At 42.1% G+C, this 19,165-nt stretch overlaps 1 protein-coding gene across 1 annotated transcript in view; it reads left to right on the top strand.

The window, feature by feature from the left end:
- The window catches only part of veph1 (ventricular zone expressed PH domain-containing 1), a 67,122-nt gene extending 54,557 nt beyond the window's left edge, over positions 1-12,565 (top strand). The window contains exons 12-14 of the mRNA XM_070970269.1: positions 8,088-8,224; positions 11,420-11,473; positions 11,735-12,565. Coding sequence (XP_070826370.1) covers positions 8,088-8,224; positions 11,420-11,473; positions 11,735-11,917 — 374 coding nt within the window. The 3' untranslated portion in view covers positions 11,918-12,565. The remainder of the gene's footprint in view (positions 1-8,087; positions 8,225-11,419; positions 11,474-11,734) is intronic.
- The last annotated feature ends 6,600 nt before the right edge of the window (positions 12,566-19,165 follow it).

The raw sequence follows: 19,165 nt of genomic DNA, 5'->3' as shown, positions 1-19,165 counted from the left end.
GGAATTAATATCCATGCGATTCATTCATATTGAAACTGTCGTCAAGCTGGGGTCACAGCTTTTCATTTTCTCTTTCTTCCAAGTCGTTGTCTTGTCATCACCCATTTCTTCAAATACACAAACACACATGCACGGAAGTAAACATGCGCACACACATCAGACAGCTTGATCCAAACAGTGCGAAAGCCAAATGAAAGCCAGTCTTCCAGCTCAGCTGCTCAGAACAAACCAGTGAAATCACTGAGCCAGCTGATGGAGTGCAAGGAGCAAATGATTCCCATCACATTCACGTCAGTCTCTTGACACTACAGGAGGACTTAGAGAAGGAGTAGTGCTTTCACATTGTGTGATTGGAAGTGTGTGTGGATGCATGTATTTACTAAAGCATTTGTGTCCTTGTGGCCTCAGATGGCCCCACTGCTCTGCTTGTCTGCATGTGGTATAAACCAAAAAGGTTAGTTCACCCAAATCACACAAAAAACCCCAAAACAAAACGCTATTTTTCGCCTGCTCTCACTTTCACTTTCAGGATTTCTGCCTCCGCCCTGCTACAGCGATGGCTAATTGAGTTTAGTTTGTGGTGTGCATGACATCGATAAATAACATTTAGAGAATTCAACATTTCTCATAGTGAACAGTTTGCATTGCAGCTACCTTCTGGCAAACAAAAAGATCCTGTGAAAACAGAAATCTCAGTGGCTTATAAAACAAAACAGAAACAATCTGCATGGTTTGAAACCAAGCGAGAGTTTTGAACAAAAATATTTGCAGCTAAGCACCTGAAACCTCTTTCATTCAGCCTGCGGTCAGTGTATTTATGTCAGACACAGTTCTTAAACTGTTAATATGTCTACTAGTCATATTTTTGAAATAATAAGCATATCACTGTCAAACGTGGGCTTATTAAAACACATTACCATTGTAAATGATAATTAACCCACAACCCATGATTAAAAACAGACAGTACAGAGCCCCTCTGCCGCAAACTGGCTCAGACATAACTCCTGTCACTGAAGTCACCATTAAACATATCATCATCATATCATCACATCACAGTGATGGAAACACACAAACACAGTCAGCTGTTCCTCACACCTTCGTTATGGGGACAAAACACAAGTCCCTGTAATGTAAGTCATTCAATATCAGGATGAAAACTTGAGTTAAGGTTCTGTCTGTCTGTCTGTCTGTCTGTCCGTCCGTCCGTCCTGCATTGTCTGTAATCACCCCAATGTGTTAAGAAGTGACCCCTCTATGACCTCTACCCCCGGAGCCTGACATTTTTCAGTCAGTCGCATGAACTCAGTGGCCTGAACCAACACTATCTGCAGCTGATCATTAGTCAGCTGTCAGCACTCAGCTACATAACTTTGAGGCAAAGGGGCTTCATAACATGTTACGCAAAGCGTGAAGACGTTCAGTTATGTCAGTGTCGTCTTTATATTGAAATATTAGAAATAGATTTTGAAACATTTTTTTAAAGTTTAACTTCAGTCTTGTTCAGTTTGACTTTTATTGATGAAATGTGCAATTGCACATAGATTCACTTTAATATATTGTGAATCAAAGATATCATTTTTGCTTTGCAGTACACAAACTCATCAGAACAGATTTGGATGTAACTTCACTTCAATATGAAGAGATTTACAGGAAATTTGTTCTCAGTTTGGGTGTACTGAGTAACATCCATGCTGATGTTACAGCAGTCCCTGCATCGCAACTCTTTGCACGTTCAAATGGCTCATGTATTTGAAATCATCCACAAATTCAAATGGTTCATGAAGATGTGAACAGGTCTTTCACAAAAATGAAAATGTTCATGGATCAGTCCCACAGTCTGCGGGCGAAGCCAGAAAACAAGCCCAAACTGTCAGCTGGAAACTTTCTTACTGGTCCAACTGAAAGCTGTCCAACTGCATCCAGTAAGTTACAGTAAATGACAACGATGACTCATCTCGTCTCACCGAAACTAATGTTGCAACTTGATTTCAGACCCAGTGCAATCTGGGTTTGGACCCTTTCCCTTTTAGGTGACCCACTTTTTTATTTTCATCATAGAAGCAGCACTTAACACATTTACCATGTACACATGCATGCTGTTCACATTACTAGCCGCCACCAGCCAACGTTTCACTTCATAATACTTTATGTTGCTTTATCATTATGAAAACTTGCTGACTTGGCCTGAGTGGCTTGCTGTGATTACTACAGAGGTTACGCACATAAGACGAGAACTGCCCACGTGTTTTAATGGTAAAGGAAAAAGAGAGAAAGGTGTTTTCCATTGTGAAGGCCAAAGTGGAGCTGGTGGTTACTGCAGCTCCATGATGCTTTATGATATACGGCTGAGTTTAACGACAGGAATGCCTTTGAAGTAAGCAGTAATGAGCGTGTGTGTGTGCATGTACTGTATGTGTGGACATGCCAGAATAAGGCACGCAGGTTCAACATGTACACTGTCTCATTCTGTTTCAGTATTTATGGCACTGTTGAGCATTTTTTACTTCCATGGCTCCGACACGCAGTCACCTCATCACCGAAATTGCAGCAGAGGTGACCAGAAACAAGACAAAGGAGAATTGTAATTGCCTTGAGTGGACTTTTGGCACTCGCAAATATGCTCAAGCTTTAAAATATGCATATATACCCTCACTCCCTCATGCCTCTACACGTGGATTTGCACACGCATTCACTTGTGTCTGGAAGACAGATCCCCTGTTTGCAGAAAGATGGAAAACCCCAAGCAAGACTCTCCATCATCTCACCATCAATCAGTGAGGACAGACCAGATAGAAATCCTCACCTCCAGGAATTATGTTGCAAATTTAGGAGATTCCTGGGCTAAAGTCAGCCGTTCATCACACTGTGCCAAAGTTTAAGTGTCATTAACGCAGATGGAGTTTTGAGTGTTGATGATTTAAGGCAGCACTTCTCAAGGGTGCTGTTAGATATTCTAATATGAGCCGGCTGGGTTGCGGTCGTGTTAGCTAATGCCTCGTTGACGAGAGGGAATGATTGTTTATGATATTCATCTATAAAGCTCTACCGTCACACTGTCCCTGTAACATCTCTTTTCTCATCTGGTAATTACTTAACCTTTGATATACAGTACCACATGTACCAAGGTGTATATAAAAGGAACCTGCAGAAAACGCGCAAACATGGGCTTTGATGCATAGATAAAAGATGGCCGTCAGCATGTGAATGTAGCTAACGATGTCAGTGAAGCTCTAACTGTAATCAAATACCTTTGCAAAGCTAGACATGTCACAAGAAGCACTTTTTCTCTCTGTAATGACTTTGCATTTTTTCCACTTATGAAATTCTGTCACTCAAAAAGGAAACTTGACGTTTAACAGAGGAGTCGGGGCGGGTAACTTGTTTACAGCCACATTTTTTCCTACCAATGATAGTTAACGAGGGTGAGTAAGCGTACTCTCCGCTGTGGTTTAAACCCTCAGTTTTCTTTCTGGACACGTCTCGCTGTTCGTCTCACACCGCACCTCATCTTGATGTTGTCACCCTCAAGCCAAAAGCTACAAACAGCAAACCACACACATTCATACACAAATGCCCTCATATGATATCAAAGCCAGACAAATGGACAAATACAAGCAAGGAGGTCTGAGGGTGTAATAAGGCTTGTTTGGAGGGACAGCTGTTTCGGGTAATGATTTTGGACACTTGACTCCTGTCCTTATTTTCGAAATCTTGTCTTCCCATGAAGCTCAAATGTAGCACAGGAGCCACTGGCAGAGAGGCCGTATTTAGAGTCAGATTTAGTGTTGTGAGTAACCTGACCACACTGTGACAGATCTAAATAAAAGCCTGATTGCAGCAGAAACAAACTGATGAAACTTTTGGATCTGATCGAGCGCAGTGCTCATTCTCAAGGTTTATGATTTGATTGCTTAATCTTAATTCTAATTGCTTTATGCACTTCAGGGTAGCATGTGGTATCACTAAAGTCTTATTTTAATACATCATAACATTTTGTATCATCAATCTTAATCTGCGACTTGTAACTAACGTTATTAAATTATTAAACTGAAGTTAAAAGTACAAACTTTGCCTTTGAAATGTGGTGGAGTAAAAGTATAAAGTAACAGAAAAAAAAGTAAACTACGAGTACCTTAAAACTGCTTAAGTACAGTACTTGAGTAAATGTTCTTAGTCACCTTCCACCACTGTTTGTGTCCCATTGGTTGACGTCAGTGTGTCTTGAATGAAGGGTTGTGAACTCCAGCACTTGCCTGAGCCTGACAACGAGTCCAGGGCTCACTTTCCAGATGTCTGCATCAAAGCAACGAGACGGCACAAGGCACAATGATTTATGCACCAGACAAGTTTATTTCTGCAGCCTAAGAGAACAAAATATTTGTCAGATGATGCAGACAAGCCGGCACCCCGCAGCGCTTCCAGTTGTGTATAAGTGGTGTGTCCAAACAGGCAGACAGGAAGTCAATGTGGCCTGTAGACTGATAATTTGGAAAGAATGCAAATGTCTGAGTCAGATGCTTGACATCCCGTTGAATCATCAGCCCGATATACAACCCTGATTCCAAAAAAGTTGTGCTGCTGTGTAAAATAATTAAAACAGAGTGCGATAACTTACTAATCCTGTTTGACATCCACTGAAAACACTACTAAGACAATATATTTAATGTTTGACCTCATCTGCTCTTTTATTTTTTTGTAAATATATGCTTAGTCTGAATTTGATGCCTACAAAACGTTTCAAACAAGTTGGGACAGGAGCAGCTAAAGACTGGCAAAGTTGTAGAATGCTCCAAGAACACCTGTTTGGAACATTCCACAGGTAAACAGGTTGATTGGTAACAGGTGACAGTATCATGATTGGGTATGAAAGGGGCATCCTGGAAAGGCTCAGTCACTCTGTTAAACACATGATTCTATAAAGGATATTACTACATTTTCTGAGCCAGTAATCTACTTTTTACTTCACTACATTTGTCATTTAAACCTTTGCTGCATCTCGTCTGCTCTTAATGTGTGGATTGAGTGTAGGGGGGAGAGCGCGAGCAGCACCTCTACGGCTAATGCCTGCTGCCTCTTGACCATGATGTAATGATGATGGCTACACAGTTACACGATGAAGTGCTTGCCCCACTTTTAAAAACTCCTCTTCTAACCTCTACAAGCACAAATGGCACATATGTAGTTAGCTAGCCAACGTCAGCCATGTTCATTTATGGTCTGTTAGCCTTTTAAATTGGTGTGTTATAAAAACATACTGCCAACTTCAACGTTAACATGACTTTTTTTCATTATGTTGTACACCCTAATATAAGAATTAATATGCAAAGCAACATACTTTGAGAAATGTATTAACCAGGTGCTTTTTGTACTTTTACATTTCATTCTTCTTGATATTTTTTTATTGGAGTCGTTGTTCTTTTACTTGCGAATAGATTTTGAGTTCACTGAGTATTTCACTGCTGTGAGCGACGCAAACAGAATTCCACTCACCTCCACTGTATTGGGGTCAGAGACGGATATCTCAGAACCTGGACAAAATAAGTTGCTGCATGGGTAGATACTGTAAGAGCTAAGTGAGAAAAAAAAACCTAGATCTGGGTGAACTGACCCTTTAAAAGGAAGATTTATGAAGGAATCAATGTTTCTGTTCCAGCCCTGCAAGTTGTTCTCTATTACGTTGTTTTGGGCTCCAGTTCAGAGATTACTTTCATTATCGATTAATATACTTTTTTTTTAAATAATCAGTTCATTATTTGGTCTATAAAAGGGCAAACACACTATTAAATGCCCATAAAAAGTTATCAGACCAAATGAAATCATGTCCTCGTAATGCTATAAAATGTAGTTGGTGTTTAATTTACAATGATGTGAAACAGAGAAGCAGTTCAGAAGCTGCTGTTTCTCCTCTTATTTGGGGCTCTGATGACCTTTAAAGGTTTGTCCTGTTTGGCGTCGGGCACCTCTGTGAATCATCTCTCCAACATGCCCACACAGTCACATACACTCCCATCAGATTGAGGTAACCTCTTGACTGCTTTACTCATCATAGTGGAAACAAAGAGTGTCTCTGTTTGGTGGTCAGCATCTGAAGTCCTGGTTTACTGGCATCAAACCTGAACCAATCAAAACATCTCTGCGCGTTGGCGCAGGGATCACAGTGCTCTTAAAACACACAGTTACACATATCATGCAATCAGTCACAGAAAATGAATCTGTGATCACTTTGATTGATCTTAAACTGGTCATTTGTATTCAAGCAAAACAACCATATGCATAATCACAAACAACACATATAGATACAAACACACATGCACACACACTCAGGAGGATGATGTGGGTGAGTGTTTCTAATCAAACCGGTCAGGACTGGACTTTATGGGAGTTCTCCTCCGTCTGATCCACACACACACACACACGCATGCACGCACGTACGTGCACACACACACACACACACACACACACACACACACACGAGTGAGACAAGATGCTGATGTTGATTTCAAAATGAACAACCTATTAATGTTGGCTGGAAGTGGAAAAGTTCACGTTTGTTTGTATCGCACAGTTTCATTAAAATGCATTTGAGAGGGCTTTTGGGCTATAAAACATCACAACTGAGAGCTAAACAGAAATACAAGTAAAAGAAATTGAGAACAGAAGTCACCAGCAGGGTGGCTGTGCTGAGCTGTGCTGTGCTGTGCTGTGCTGTAAACATGAAACACTAATGCGATCTGATTTTCACATTTGGTGCATTTGCTAACATTATGAAGTGATGTGTTCAGGGTATTTCTGGCTTAAATGCACCATACCTGTGCATGTGTACTGTATGTTTAGCCATGCACTACCAATTACATATACTTTACGCCACTGCTCACTCCTAGTGGGTGCAGTTCCTGATGTTTTTAATAAACAAACCCAACATTTAAAGTACTCTGAAGATGAGTCGTGCTGTGCTGCATGTTGAGCAGAGTAATGCAGCTTGTTTTTCTTGAGAACAACAGCTTTCTCCTTTCAGATGAGACAGGAAGCAGTCACATTAAACTCCATGAACAGTGATAGGGGGGTCCACCTCTACTAAAGCTCTCTATCCTCCAGATTTATGTTCAAAAAGAGGCCTTTTGTGTGTGATACATCAGACTGTTGTTGGTCATGAAGTGTTACACATAAGAAATAAACTTCATTTTATGCTCTGATGTTACAGGCTTATTACAAAACTGAATGATCGCTGTGAAATAAAAGACTGGGCAAAAATCAAAACAGGAAAAAATGGGGGAAAAAATGGAAATTTGGTTACCAGATGTAATAATAAATCCTAAGCATGCAGGGGGCCTTGTGAAATTGTCCCATGGGCTGGATTTGGCCTCAGCTTGCAGAGTCTTGAAACTGCCAGAGATGGATAACTTAACACAGTGACAAATATAACTGATTGGTTGCCAGACATGCCACATTATTAATTTTACCACCACCATTTGTATTGAGATCATGCATTTGGTCGTGTCTGTGTTTGTGTGGATCTGTCTGTCTCCACTTGATTTCACATACCACTGGACCCTTCAGCCTCATATGTTTGGTGCACATTTATGACGCCATGCTCCTGTGGTTGAGGTGATAAACCTGTTTTATTAACTGCTGTGCTTTATACCACTTCAGACTGCTGTCTTCAACATTTTACAATATGCATTACTACATAGCAAACAACATTTCTGGCAATCAGCTTGGCCACATTTTGACATAGAAAAGTTTGGTCTCATCTTAAACTGGCAGAGAGACGCTCCACTGAGTGCACTCTTCTTGTTATTGTTTACTTTTCATGCCAGATTTTCTGGCAACATTGCTCATGAACACAGTGCAGTTCAATGGTGGATTCAAGTCTCAGATACCAGACCCTCCTACCAGCTCATGAATGCATCATAGTGACAAACCTTTCAGATCAATCCATTGATGGTTAGTAATAGGCAACAACATAAAAAGACACTAATAGATTTTCTTGTTTTCTCTCTGTTTTTCTTTCTTCTTTTTATCCATTTTTCTTTCTTTCTTTCGCCCTTTCGCCCTTTCGCCCTTTTTGCCTTTGTGTGGCCATCTAGTTGTGAACCAGGAGGGACAGCCTCTGATCGAGGGGAAGCTGAAGGAGAAGCAGGTCCGTTGGAAGTTCATCAAGCGCTGGAAAACCCGCTACTTCACCTTGGCAGGAAACCAGTTGCTCTTCCGGAGAGGCAAATCAGTACGTAGCCAACGAGAATACACACACACACACACACACACGAACACACATGCGAATTGTCCCTGGCCTCTCACTCAGAAAACACTCATTAATATTTCCCTGTTCCGTGTCATTTGAATCATGATGAAACTCTATGTGAAACAGTGGAAATCTCATCTGGTGATAAGCTCGACTGTCCCCCCAGGAGCATCCGGTGAATCTGACTGTAGCAAACCTTGGCCCTGGTGCGTACTCGTGGGGGACTCCCAAGGCCAAAGCATGATGCTACAACAACATGAGTCACCCTCACCCACTGTAACTCAAAGCAGATATCGGTACTCACAAGTAGCAAACACACAAGAGGATGCACTGCCTCGTAGAGTATGTGTGAGTGAACGAAAGACCCGAACACAAAGGTGAAGAGATTTCCCTCTGGGTTGCAGCAACAGTTTTTCCTTCCCTGTGTTTGCTGGTGACTGTCAGCTTGAACAAAGGCTGATGTCACTGAACGGGGCGAATTTATGTGCGAAGGAAAAGTTTGCTTAATGAAAAACATGGAGAGGGAGCAGCATTATCTGTGTGTTGAGGTCAGAGGTCTATAAAAGTTTGCAAAGAAATATGGTCAAGTTTGATTTTATGCAGCTGACAAAAGAAAAATATTTTCAGTTCATGAGAAAATCTGATTTATTCAGACATTTCACTGCACTCGTGTGTGTGCGTGCGTATATTCTGGTTTGTGGTCATCCACAAGTAATTAATTGTAATTGAAGTAATTATCACAGCCAACAGGAGGTTGGGTGTTCTCTGGCTCTTTAGACAGAGCCGTTTATACAATCAGTACCCCAAAAACTAGAGCGAGGCATGACCCCACAGAGGAATATCTGGAAATAGAGATATTCTCTTGTGGTTGAAGTCTTTTTTTTTTTACTCTGAACAATAGTCTTTGTGCTCCTATCCAGATGGTAATGGATTCCTCTCAGCAGCCACAAATTGGAAAGTATTTTTTTGCCTTTGTCCATGTCTGCCAGCGTGTTCTGGAGGTGGTGGGTATGTTGTGAAAGACATTTTCCCAACTGGGGAGTGAGATTAAGCACCAAAAAATGTGTCGTTTCCTCCACACTGAGTGATCAAGCAGCTTTGAAACATTCCCCAAAACCACACAAAGCTCAGTCTTGTATCTCACTTGCGTTTATTTCCAGCGTATGCCAAGTGCATTAAATATTCGGAAATATACCTGTTTTCTCTATATTGCAGGTTACTACTGAGCTGCAGTGTATCCTCCACTGAATATTCTACTTTCTCTGTAATTGGGACCAGACAAAGAGTCATGGTTAACTATCAGCAGGCCTGGACTTTGACTCGCAAGATTTCATGCAGGAATACAGAAAAAATAGAGAGAAGATAAGAACAGTATGAGAATGAATGATGCATTGTCCATATGTTATCACTGCACCTATGATACTGTAGCCAGGCTATGTGGATATTAACTAAAGCACAAGCGTGTACACACCTTATCCTGTTTACCTTTTGCTGTCTTTTTCCGTGGCATAATTTGTCACATTGTGTTTTATATTAAGTCCACGTACAGGACGCATCAATTTTATTAATTTGCTGCTCAAATCTGCTGAATCGTACTGTCGGAGCAGCCATTAGTTTCCATTTATTTCACTGTTAAGACCCCTGAACTTGCTTGTGTTATGGTGTGTTCACTTGCCTTGAGAAGATCCAAATCCATCATTTATTTACAAGGTGATTTGATTTGTCAGAAAATAAGAGCAGTAGAGACTCAAAAACAAACATGCACATCATGAAAAGGATAAAAGTGATTTTGACTGTACTCAAAGTGGTTCTGCTGAGCAGCCAAGTGTAGTTTATACTGTCGTGAGTGTCAGTGCCAATAAACAATAAGAAACTTCCCAGCACCCAAACTTTTGTACAAATATGAATACAGTAATAATATAACTATATGATAATATGAATTTAAGAAATTAAGTTTGCTGTCTCAGCAAATACAGAGAGAAAGCACAGACACTAATGTCTGCGGACAACTTGAGTATTCATTACAAATCACAGGATCTTCCCGTCTTTGGCTTTGTACTGGGATCACTGTCTCCTCCAAAGCAAGCTGTCAAATGCAATGAAAGACCAAGCAGCACACTTAAGATACAAAAGCTAAAGTCAATCAAATTTCCTTTTGAATCAGTGTGAGAATCCACTGACATGAATCTGCTGTGGGAAACGGCAATCAGACCCTCGGCGCAGCCAGCTGGGAGGTAAATCTGTGAACATGTCTACTTCAATTGAATGCTTTTCAGCGCGCGCGCGCGCGCACACACACACACACACACACACACACACACACACACAGCACAAAGGATGTGGGCAGTTGCCATGAGTCTTGCAGTTTGCTCTGGTTATGTGGTTAGAGACACATAACTAACTATGGGGTAAGACAATGTGTCTACGGGCCAGTACACACACACTTACAGACACACACATTCAAAACGACACTTAGTGAGGTCAAACATGAACATGATGTGCAGCAGAGCTGGAGGAGTTCATTTCCTGCCCTGGAGAAGCAGCAGAACAATGACGCGTAATTGATCATCCTGGAAATGGTTTCTTCCAAGGCTGTATGTACTGGAAACGACACGATGCGGTGCAGAAATCAGGAGGCTGCATCTGACATTGTGGCAAACAACGTCAGGCTTTGATATGCTCAGAATTCACTTATAGATTTTGCAGAGTCATTTCTTGGAGCTGTTATTTGACTGGCGTTAAAGGAACAATTCAACCCCAAAATACATTTTTTTCTCTTACCTGTAGTGCTGTTGAGAACAGACATCTCGACAGCCACAATATCTCCAGAACTCAGCAAGTCAGGCCAAAGCAATCTAGATGGATAAAAGGCACGACAGGTAAAAGTAAAAAAAAATATTTTTAACTTTGGGGTGAACTGTCCCTTTAAACAAAAATCACATCATACTGCAAAAGTCAACCACAAAAAAAGAGGTGAACTGCCCAACAGTCTCTGAACGTTACATTCAAATGCTGCTCGCACATTTATGCATCAGTAACAATAATACTTCAATAATATAAAACATAATAATGACATTTTTATTTAAGTTTACTGTTGGAAAATGAATTAAATGATCATGCAGCTGAGGTTTTCATCTGTTCTCTTTTGTCTTCTTTCGTTCTCTGTTGTCCTCACAGAAAGACGAGCTCGATGACATCCCTATTGAGCTGAGCAAGGTGCAAAGTGTCAAGGTGAGGAGGTATCTCATCACAAACCTGCTCCCAAACCTGTGTTTTACTTCTACTTTTTATAGGTTACATTGTTGCCATTTTGAAGCTGCTTATAATCATCTGACCATGTTACAGTGTGCTGTGTGCAAAGTCTAAATCCTCCCCAATCAGTGTTTACATTATTTAAGCTGGCATCGATCTGAAAAATGACAGCAGTGTCATCTCTCCCCACAGGACACATTTAAGTCTTTGTCATCTTCTCTTTCTCATCTTTTTCCACAGGTGGTAGCGAAGAAGCGTCGAGATCGCGGCCTCCCGCGGGCCTTTGAGATCTTCACAGAGAGCAAGACGTACGTGTTGAAAGCTCAGGATGAGAAACATGCCGAGGAGTGGCTGCAATGCATCAACGTGGCCGTGGCTCAGGCCAGAGAGAGGGAGAACAGAGAGGCCACCACCTACCTGTGAGAGCAACAGCAGCACAGCTGGCTAATGAGGACAGTACTGTACTGCTGCTGATAGACGCCGTGCACACATGCACACTCGCCAGTGCACAGACAAACATGTTAAAAACACACATCTGCTGCCAGTGGTATAACCTTATATCTGTTATTGGTGGGATACTTCTTCAATCCCACTGACGATGAGTTATCTGTCAAAAGCAATCAATAGAAACTTGCTATGCAGTATTTTAGAAACAAAACAGTCTTACAGTAAAATCAACCAGCGATATAGACTCAGTGTCTTGTGTGTACCCACGCAGAATGAAGGATGCCTTCATTTTGTAACATTTAGAACTGCCTGTCCTTACTGTTACATCATGGACTCACTGGTGCATCTGCAGCTGTGAACCAACATAAATGAATGTACATAAGTGTTACAGACTGAAGTGACATTGGACGTGTTCACTTGACTAGACCGTACGGTGGGGAAAGTTTAACTTTCTGTGAGCGTCCTCAAAACCAGCACATGTGGAAAGTTGGGTTTAATGATGCTTGCTGATTGAATTGAGATGTGTATTTAGCAATAAAGACTTCATAGAAGCACAGACCTCATAAGGACTTGTAGCAATAATGAGACTGACCAGTTTCACTTGAAAGCAGGAAGGATGAAGAGGAGGAGACTAATGGACTGCAGATGGGATTGCCATTCAGTACTGGAGTAGTGTGTGTGTGTGTGTGTGTGTGTGTGTGTGTGTGTGTGTGTGTGTGTGTGTGTGTGTGTGTGTGTGTGTGTGTGTGTGTGTGTGTGTGTGTGAGAGAGAGCGAGAGAAAGAGAGAGTATGATGTCTTAAAGGAACAGTTCAGCATTTTGGGAAATACACTTTTTCGCTTTCTTGCCAAGAGTTAGAGAAGACTGATAGTGCTGTTATGTCTGTAGGCTAAATGTGAAGCTACAGCCAGAAGACAGTTCGTGTAGTTTATCATAAAGAGGAGAAAACAGCGAGCCTGGCTCAAGTTGGGGTTTTATGGGGGTTATGTGGACGATTATTTCCTGGCCAGACACAGAGACCTAACCAAGGAATAGTCCTGCACATAGCCCCCTCCGTACAAGCAACTTCTCAACCTTTGCACAGAGCCAGTCCAGCTGTTTCCACGTGTTTCCAGCCTAAATGCTAAGCTATGCTAACAGCTGGTGGTTCGTATTTACAGAACAGGTGGAATGACATAGATCTTCTCATCTGAGTCTTGGCAAGAGCCATTTGAGCTATTGCTGTAATAAACATATTGTTCTCATGTGGAACATGGATGAGCATATTCAATCCAGTGTTTTTAAATAACTTTATTTTCTGTGCCTTTGATTTATACTGTATTTTTCATCACAAAACTTTCCCCAAAAGGGAGCAGCAGCTCAAGTAGCGTTATTTAACAATCAATGTTTCATCCTTGTTTGAAGAAAACATTTTGAAACAGTTTTCTGTTTCTGCTCTTGTACTATAGTGACTTGTGAAGCAACCCCCTGAAGAGTTAGCGCAGTGGTCATATTTCTCTTCTTTTTGTATGGATTGGGCTATTTTTGGCTCGCAAACAAGAAATGTTTGCAGCAATTCACTCCATGTTCCAGCGCAGTATCAGTGAAGCTGTTGCTTAATAATGGAGCACAGACCACAGATTTCTAAGAATACACTGAAGCACATTAGTGGTTTCCTTGAGGATTTGGCGCCAGTTCAGTCATGATTTATGATGATTGAGTGAAAGGTTTTGTTTGGATAGTGAAAGACTGAAGGTGATGCGCAGCAGTCTCTATCGCTGTTGTCTTAAACTGGTCCTTTTCCAAAGGTTAGAGTTTAAAAGCGTGTGTGTGTGTGTGTGTTACAACTTTCCACCTGAAAAATGACAGCCTGTGGCAGCACTATAACTCCATTAAGCTACTAACCAGGACGCAGATGACAAACACGCCTTGATCCAGTTAAGCTCTGATCCGGCTGCACCACACAGGCATTCACGGTCGGCCGTGGAAAATCAGTTATTTTGTATGATTTTGATCTTCATTGGGGTGCACAGCAGAGGTCTGTGTCTGCCCACAGGTGAATGCATTGATCTCCTCTTTGACATCAAATGCTTAGAGTTTCGGCTGAATATATAAAATGCAACGCTCTGAATAATTTAAAAATGCCCAAGGTGGTCGTAATCTTAATTTGTGTGACAGATAAGCTCATTTTCTTTGGTCTTGGTTTGTCCTACAGCTGAAACCTCGTGAGCCGTGTACGAGCAGTCATAACACTGCCTTTCCCACCGGGTCAGGTTACCCCCGTTCGTACTTTTTTGCTGTCTCTGTGCCTCCCCTCCTACAGCAGAGCTGACCTGCATCTGCTTACACATAATATTATTTACGTCATGCCTCTCCTTCACATTTAGATTCCCTCCTCCCGCCTTTTGTTTTTACATTTATGACCTACATACACAGCTGGCTCTGCGCCACGTCAGGGGGATTTCCCGCAGTAACTGCAAAAAATAATGAAATGATGATCTTCTGACTTCTTCTTCTTGCGCCACCATCAGGTTGATATTTGTGGCATTAAGCCTCAACAATTATGCCCATTAGATTCAGTAAATTCATGATGCTTTAACTTTTCATTTAGCATCAGGTCAAACTTTCAGTGTCCAAACTCAGGACATCCCCGTTAGCCTCAGCTGTGCCTTGTATTTAATACAAATTAGCAAATGTTAGCATGCTAAATTAAGATGGCAAACCTGCTAAACATTACACCTGCTAAACATCGGCATGTTAGCATTGTCCCTGCACACATGTGAGTTCAGTACAGCCTCACAGAGCTGCTAGCATGGCTGTAAATTCATGCAGTTTGATCCACTGAACGCATCAGAATGAAGCCAGTCACGACTGTCCCCAGTTTAACACTCATCCACCAGCATTTGCAAATGAAAACTGATTTCTAAATGATTTTTTTCATTCCTTATGTCGGGTTCAGCGCCTCAGGACTATCATTTACTGTCAGATGTGGTCTTTCACAACACTTTTTGGCATTTGTCTTGTAGCAAAGCTGACCTATCAGAGCAGATAAGCTGGTTGGAACAAACAAAAGCATTTGTTCTGAATTCAACTGCACACACACGCACACGTATTACTCGACTGTAGCTGCTGGCAAGCAAACGTTGACTCCGCCGCCATCCTTACATTCACAAAGTCCTCCACCCTCCTCTCCAAATGTACCATGAAGCTGACTGTACCCTTTTATTGCAGTGTTGATTTCTCTGTTTGAAGTGAATGTCTGATCATATCAATGTCAAAGTTGTCTAGAAGAAACAACGTAAACACTCTGCCGTCACGCTGCCATCTTGGCCTAGTTTCCAGGGGGCCAGAATTTTTAGACGAGATCATTTGTTTTAGGTACTTTTCTCTTAATGAAATACGAATCATAGGCAGCTGTGTAAATAGGCTGAAGGATAGATACTGTTGCATCTATCTATCTATCTATCTATCTATCTATCTATCTATCTATCTATCTATCTATCTATCTATCTATCTATCTATCTATCTATCTATCTATCTATCTATCTATCTATCTATCTATCTATCGAGAATGATAGACAGATGTTACTTTGACTGCTTTAAAGCACAATGAGATTACATTTGCAGTGTAGAAAGCAGATACCAGGGTGGAATCACTGCTGTAGATTTCAACAATCACACACACACACACACACACACACACACACACATGATGTGACGATGATAGACACAAGTATTAAAGTTTCTGAATGTATAAAAGCGTTGTTGAGCATAAATATCAGCCTTGTGTAAAGGATTTTTTTTTACTTTAGTGTGCGGTTAAATTACATTTGATTTTATGTTTGATTTTTGATATAAGGTCAATATTTATTTTTTACAAGCGCTGTTGTAACACGTCAATCATGTGTGGAAAGACTCGAGAAACAGTGAATGACAGATTTCACCTTGTCGCCGCCGTGTTTCCCCTTTCTTCTCCATTGTTTTTATATCACTATGAATTAATACTGCAAACAAATGAACGCTGTATTTACTGACAGTTCAGCCAGTATCGTTATAGACTTCATATTTGTCTGTTACACCTTTTTGCATGTCTGACTCTGCCTTCTTGTCTTTTTCCTGACAGAACTGTACAATAAATCTTTACCAGTGAAATCAATGAATCTCTCTGAGTCTGCGTCTCCACACCTGGGTTTGGTTTTGGTCACAAATGAGATAATTAAAGGAATTGAGAAATGGTTTCCTGGGTCTTCAGGAGAAGGAAGAAGACAAATTGGTTTGAACAAAGTGGGAACTGTTTCGGTGCATGTCCAGCTTTAGCTCATTAGTCCGGTTGAGTTCACTGACTGGGCCGACTCACCGAGCGCTGCCCACGGTGATAGTGATCCTCGGGCCAGACGCTCCTATCTGTTGCGTCAGTCATCTCAGCAGGACGTATCTCCAGGAGAACATTACATTACATCACAATGTAAATTAGAAGATGGACGATGCTGTGCTGGCACTGAACACACCCGCAGAGACAAAGACAGAATCACTAAAATTATTCCATATGTCCAGAGAGTAAACCAACACATTCCTTCCTCTGTGCGTCTATCTCAGTACTATTAATACAGTCCAATGAGCTCTCTGACTCCAAACCCTGCAGATGGGATCTCTCTCCCAGTCAGTCACAATCATCCTGATCCAGAAACCACTTGCACACATCAGCTGAACTGAGGCTGCCAGAGCTGATGACTTGACACTCTCAAAACTGCAAGTATGCAAGTGTGTATCACTGTATGACATCTGACACACATGGGGTCTGTAATGTGTGCAGCGTTCACAGTAGAAAGCACGAGACCTCTTAGAGCTATGAGAGTTTGGTTGTTTGTTTTTTTATGATTGATGGCTTTATGTTCATACCATAAACAAATACATACCACAATCATTCCTTTGTCCCATGTGCAAACACAGCCTCCCTTGGCTCTTAAACCAGCTCGTCTTATTTGGTGTAAAACACGCAGCCAGCATTTATGGAGTTACTGAGATTATCCCTTCACAGTGTCAGTCACAAGTGAAGCCCAGCGCGAAGACATTTGGCATTAAAAAGGTCTTTGTCCAAGCCGGAGGAAAACAGAAATCGTGTGTGTGTGTGTGTGTGTGTGTGTGTGTGTGTGTGTGTGTGTGTGTGTGTGTGTGTGTGTGTCTTTCTTTCTCTCCTCATCCAGCTGCACGGCGTTAGGAAAGAGGAGGAACCGTATCCAACCAACACTTCATCAGCAACAGGAATTATACTCAGGGACGGACTGACCATCTGGCATAGCGGGCATTTTCCCGGTGGGCCGACGTGCTATTTGGGCCGATAGTCGGCCACTTTTTTAAATTTTAAATATTGGTATGACCGGCCCTTACTACCAGACAGTCGATCAACAGCCCGATTGACATTGGGCTGGCCCAATCACATCGTTAAACACCAACCCCTTTCGCTTTGGTCTAGACGGCATAATGCATACGCCAAAAAAAAAAAAAAAAAGTCAGCGCAATAGCTTGTTCATAACCACCGACCGGCCCTCGACACACGCTGGTGTGCGGACCATAGGTTATTAAATTCACTGACACTTGACGGAAATCATCTCGCCCAATCATATCATGAAACACTTCCCCTCATTTGCGTCGGTAACGTAATCTGTTAGGATCTTCGAAAATGGAGAGAAAACGATAAGGAGGTGCAGAAAAACTGCGAGACAAGAAGAACCTGGCTCTTCAAGCCAAGGATGTGCGCAAAATTTCTGGTTTGCCACGTCAGGGTCTTCATCAGCTCCCGTGGCCGATGACAGCGGTGGTGGCGACATCGAACAGGGACATGCAGTAAAACCTGCAATTTATAATAATGATAGCAACAGCTGGGTCGAGTCAGCTTGAATTAAAGGTATGAATCAGTTTTTCAGCATCGGAACTTTCCCGGATCGGTCTAGAACTTACCCGGGACCGACCCGGAAATTTCCCGGGACATTGCCGGGACCGACCCGGAATTTACCCGGGACTGACCCGGAAATTTCCCGGGACTTTACCGGGACCGACCCGGAACTTACCCGGGACCGACCCGGAAATTTCCCGGGACATTGCCGGACCGATCCGGATAAGTTCTAGACCGATCCGGGAAAGTTCCGGGTCGGACCCGGGTGGGTACCGGGTCGGATCCCGGGTCAAATGCTGAAAAACTGATTCATACCTTTAACTCAAGCTGACTGGACCCAGCTGTTACCATCATTATTATCATCAATGTGTGTCCCGGGTCGGATCCCAGCCGGGTTGTTATATGATGTAATGTAATACGCATTATTATTATTATTATTATTATTATTATTATTATTATTATTATTATTATTGGTGTGTGTGTGTGTGTGTGTGTGTGTGTGTGTGTGTGTGTGTGTGTGTGTGTGTGTGTGTGTGTCGGGTCAGATCCCGATCCCAGATCATGCCTTTAATTCAAGCTGTTATCATCATTATTATTATCATCAGTGTGTGTCCCGGGTCGGATCCATCCCGGGTTGTTGATATTGTTAATATTAGCGTGTCTGTGTCCCGGGTCAGATCCCGGCCCGGGTTGTTGTTGTTATTATTATTACTATTATCATCATTAGTGTGTGTGTCTCTCTGTGCGGCCCGGTACCAAATGGCCCACGGACCGGTACCAGTGTTGTACAGTATGTTCTGTGTAGAATTTAAATTATTTTAGTTTTAAAAACATTTGTCAGGGGTGATGATGAAGATACGGGTATGATGTATTAATATAAGGTGTCCTTAAAAAGAGTCTCTCATCCTGAAGTGCGCAAAGTGCAGATACCTGTAGGGGGACCTTGTTCTGAAGTCCTCCAGGATCTGTCTGCTGGGGACAGGGAACTGAAGCGCGGGGAAGTGCGCCCTGCCCTCTTCTGACAGGACGCTCTCATCATAACGTGCCAGTAGACGCGGAGATCCCGGTTTCCTGCAAAGGACGGTTCTTCATGTGTGCTGCTGCTGCTACAGTGCAGCATGCAGTATCTCACGCTGTCCCTAAGAAGCCGGTGCAAGCGCAAACTCAATTCCAAATGATGGATCGATTACGTCCACCTCTCTGCTGCGTTATAGTCCAAAGCCAATCCATACGCAGCCGTGAGGGAAATGAGCTCCTCCTTGGGGAAATTTCTGAAATTGTAGTTTTCATATTGTGCGGCTGACATAAAAAACAAAGGTCAAACAAAGCAATAGCGCGTAGCCTCGTGCGCA

The sequence above is a fragment of the Chaetodon trifascialis genome, chromosome 9 (genome assembly GCF_039877785.1).
Source record: "Chaetodon trifascialis isolate fChaTrf1 chromosome 9, fChaTrf1.hap1, whole genome shotgun sequence".
Classification (NCBI taxonomy): domain Eukaryota; kingdom Metazoa; phylum Chordata; class Actinopteri; order Chaetodontiformes; family Chaetodontidae; genus Chaetodon; species Chaetodon trifascialis.
This window is presented reverse-complemented; position numbering and strand designations above follow the sequence as displayed.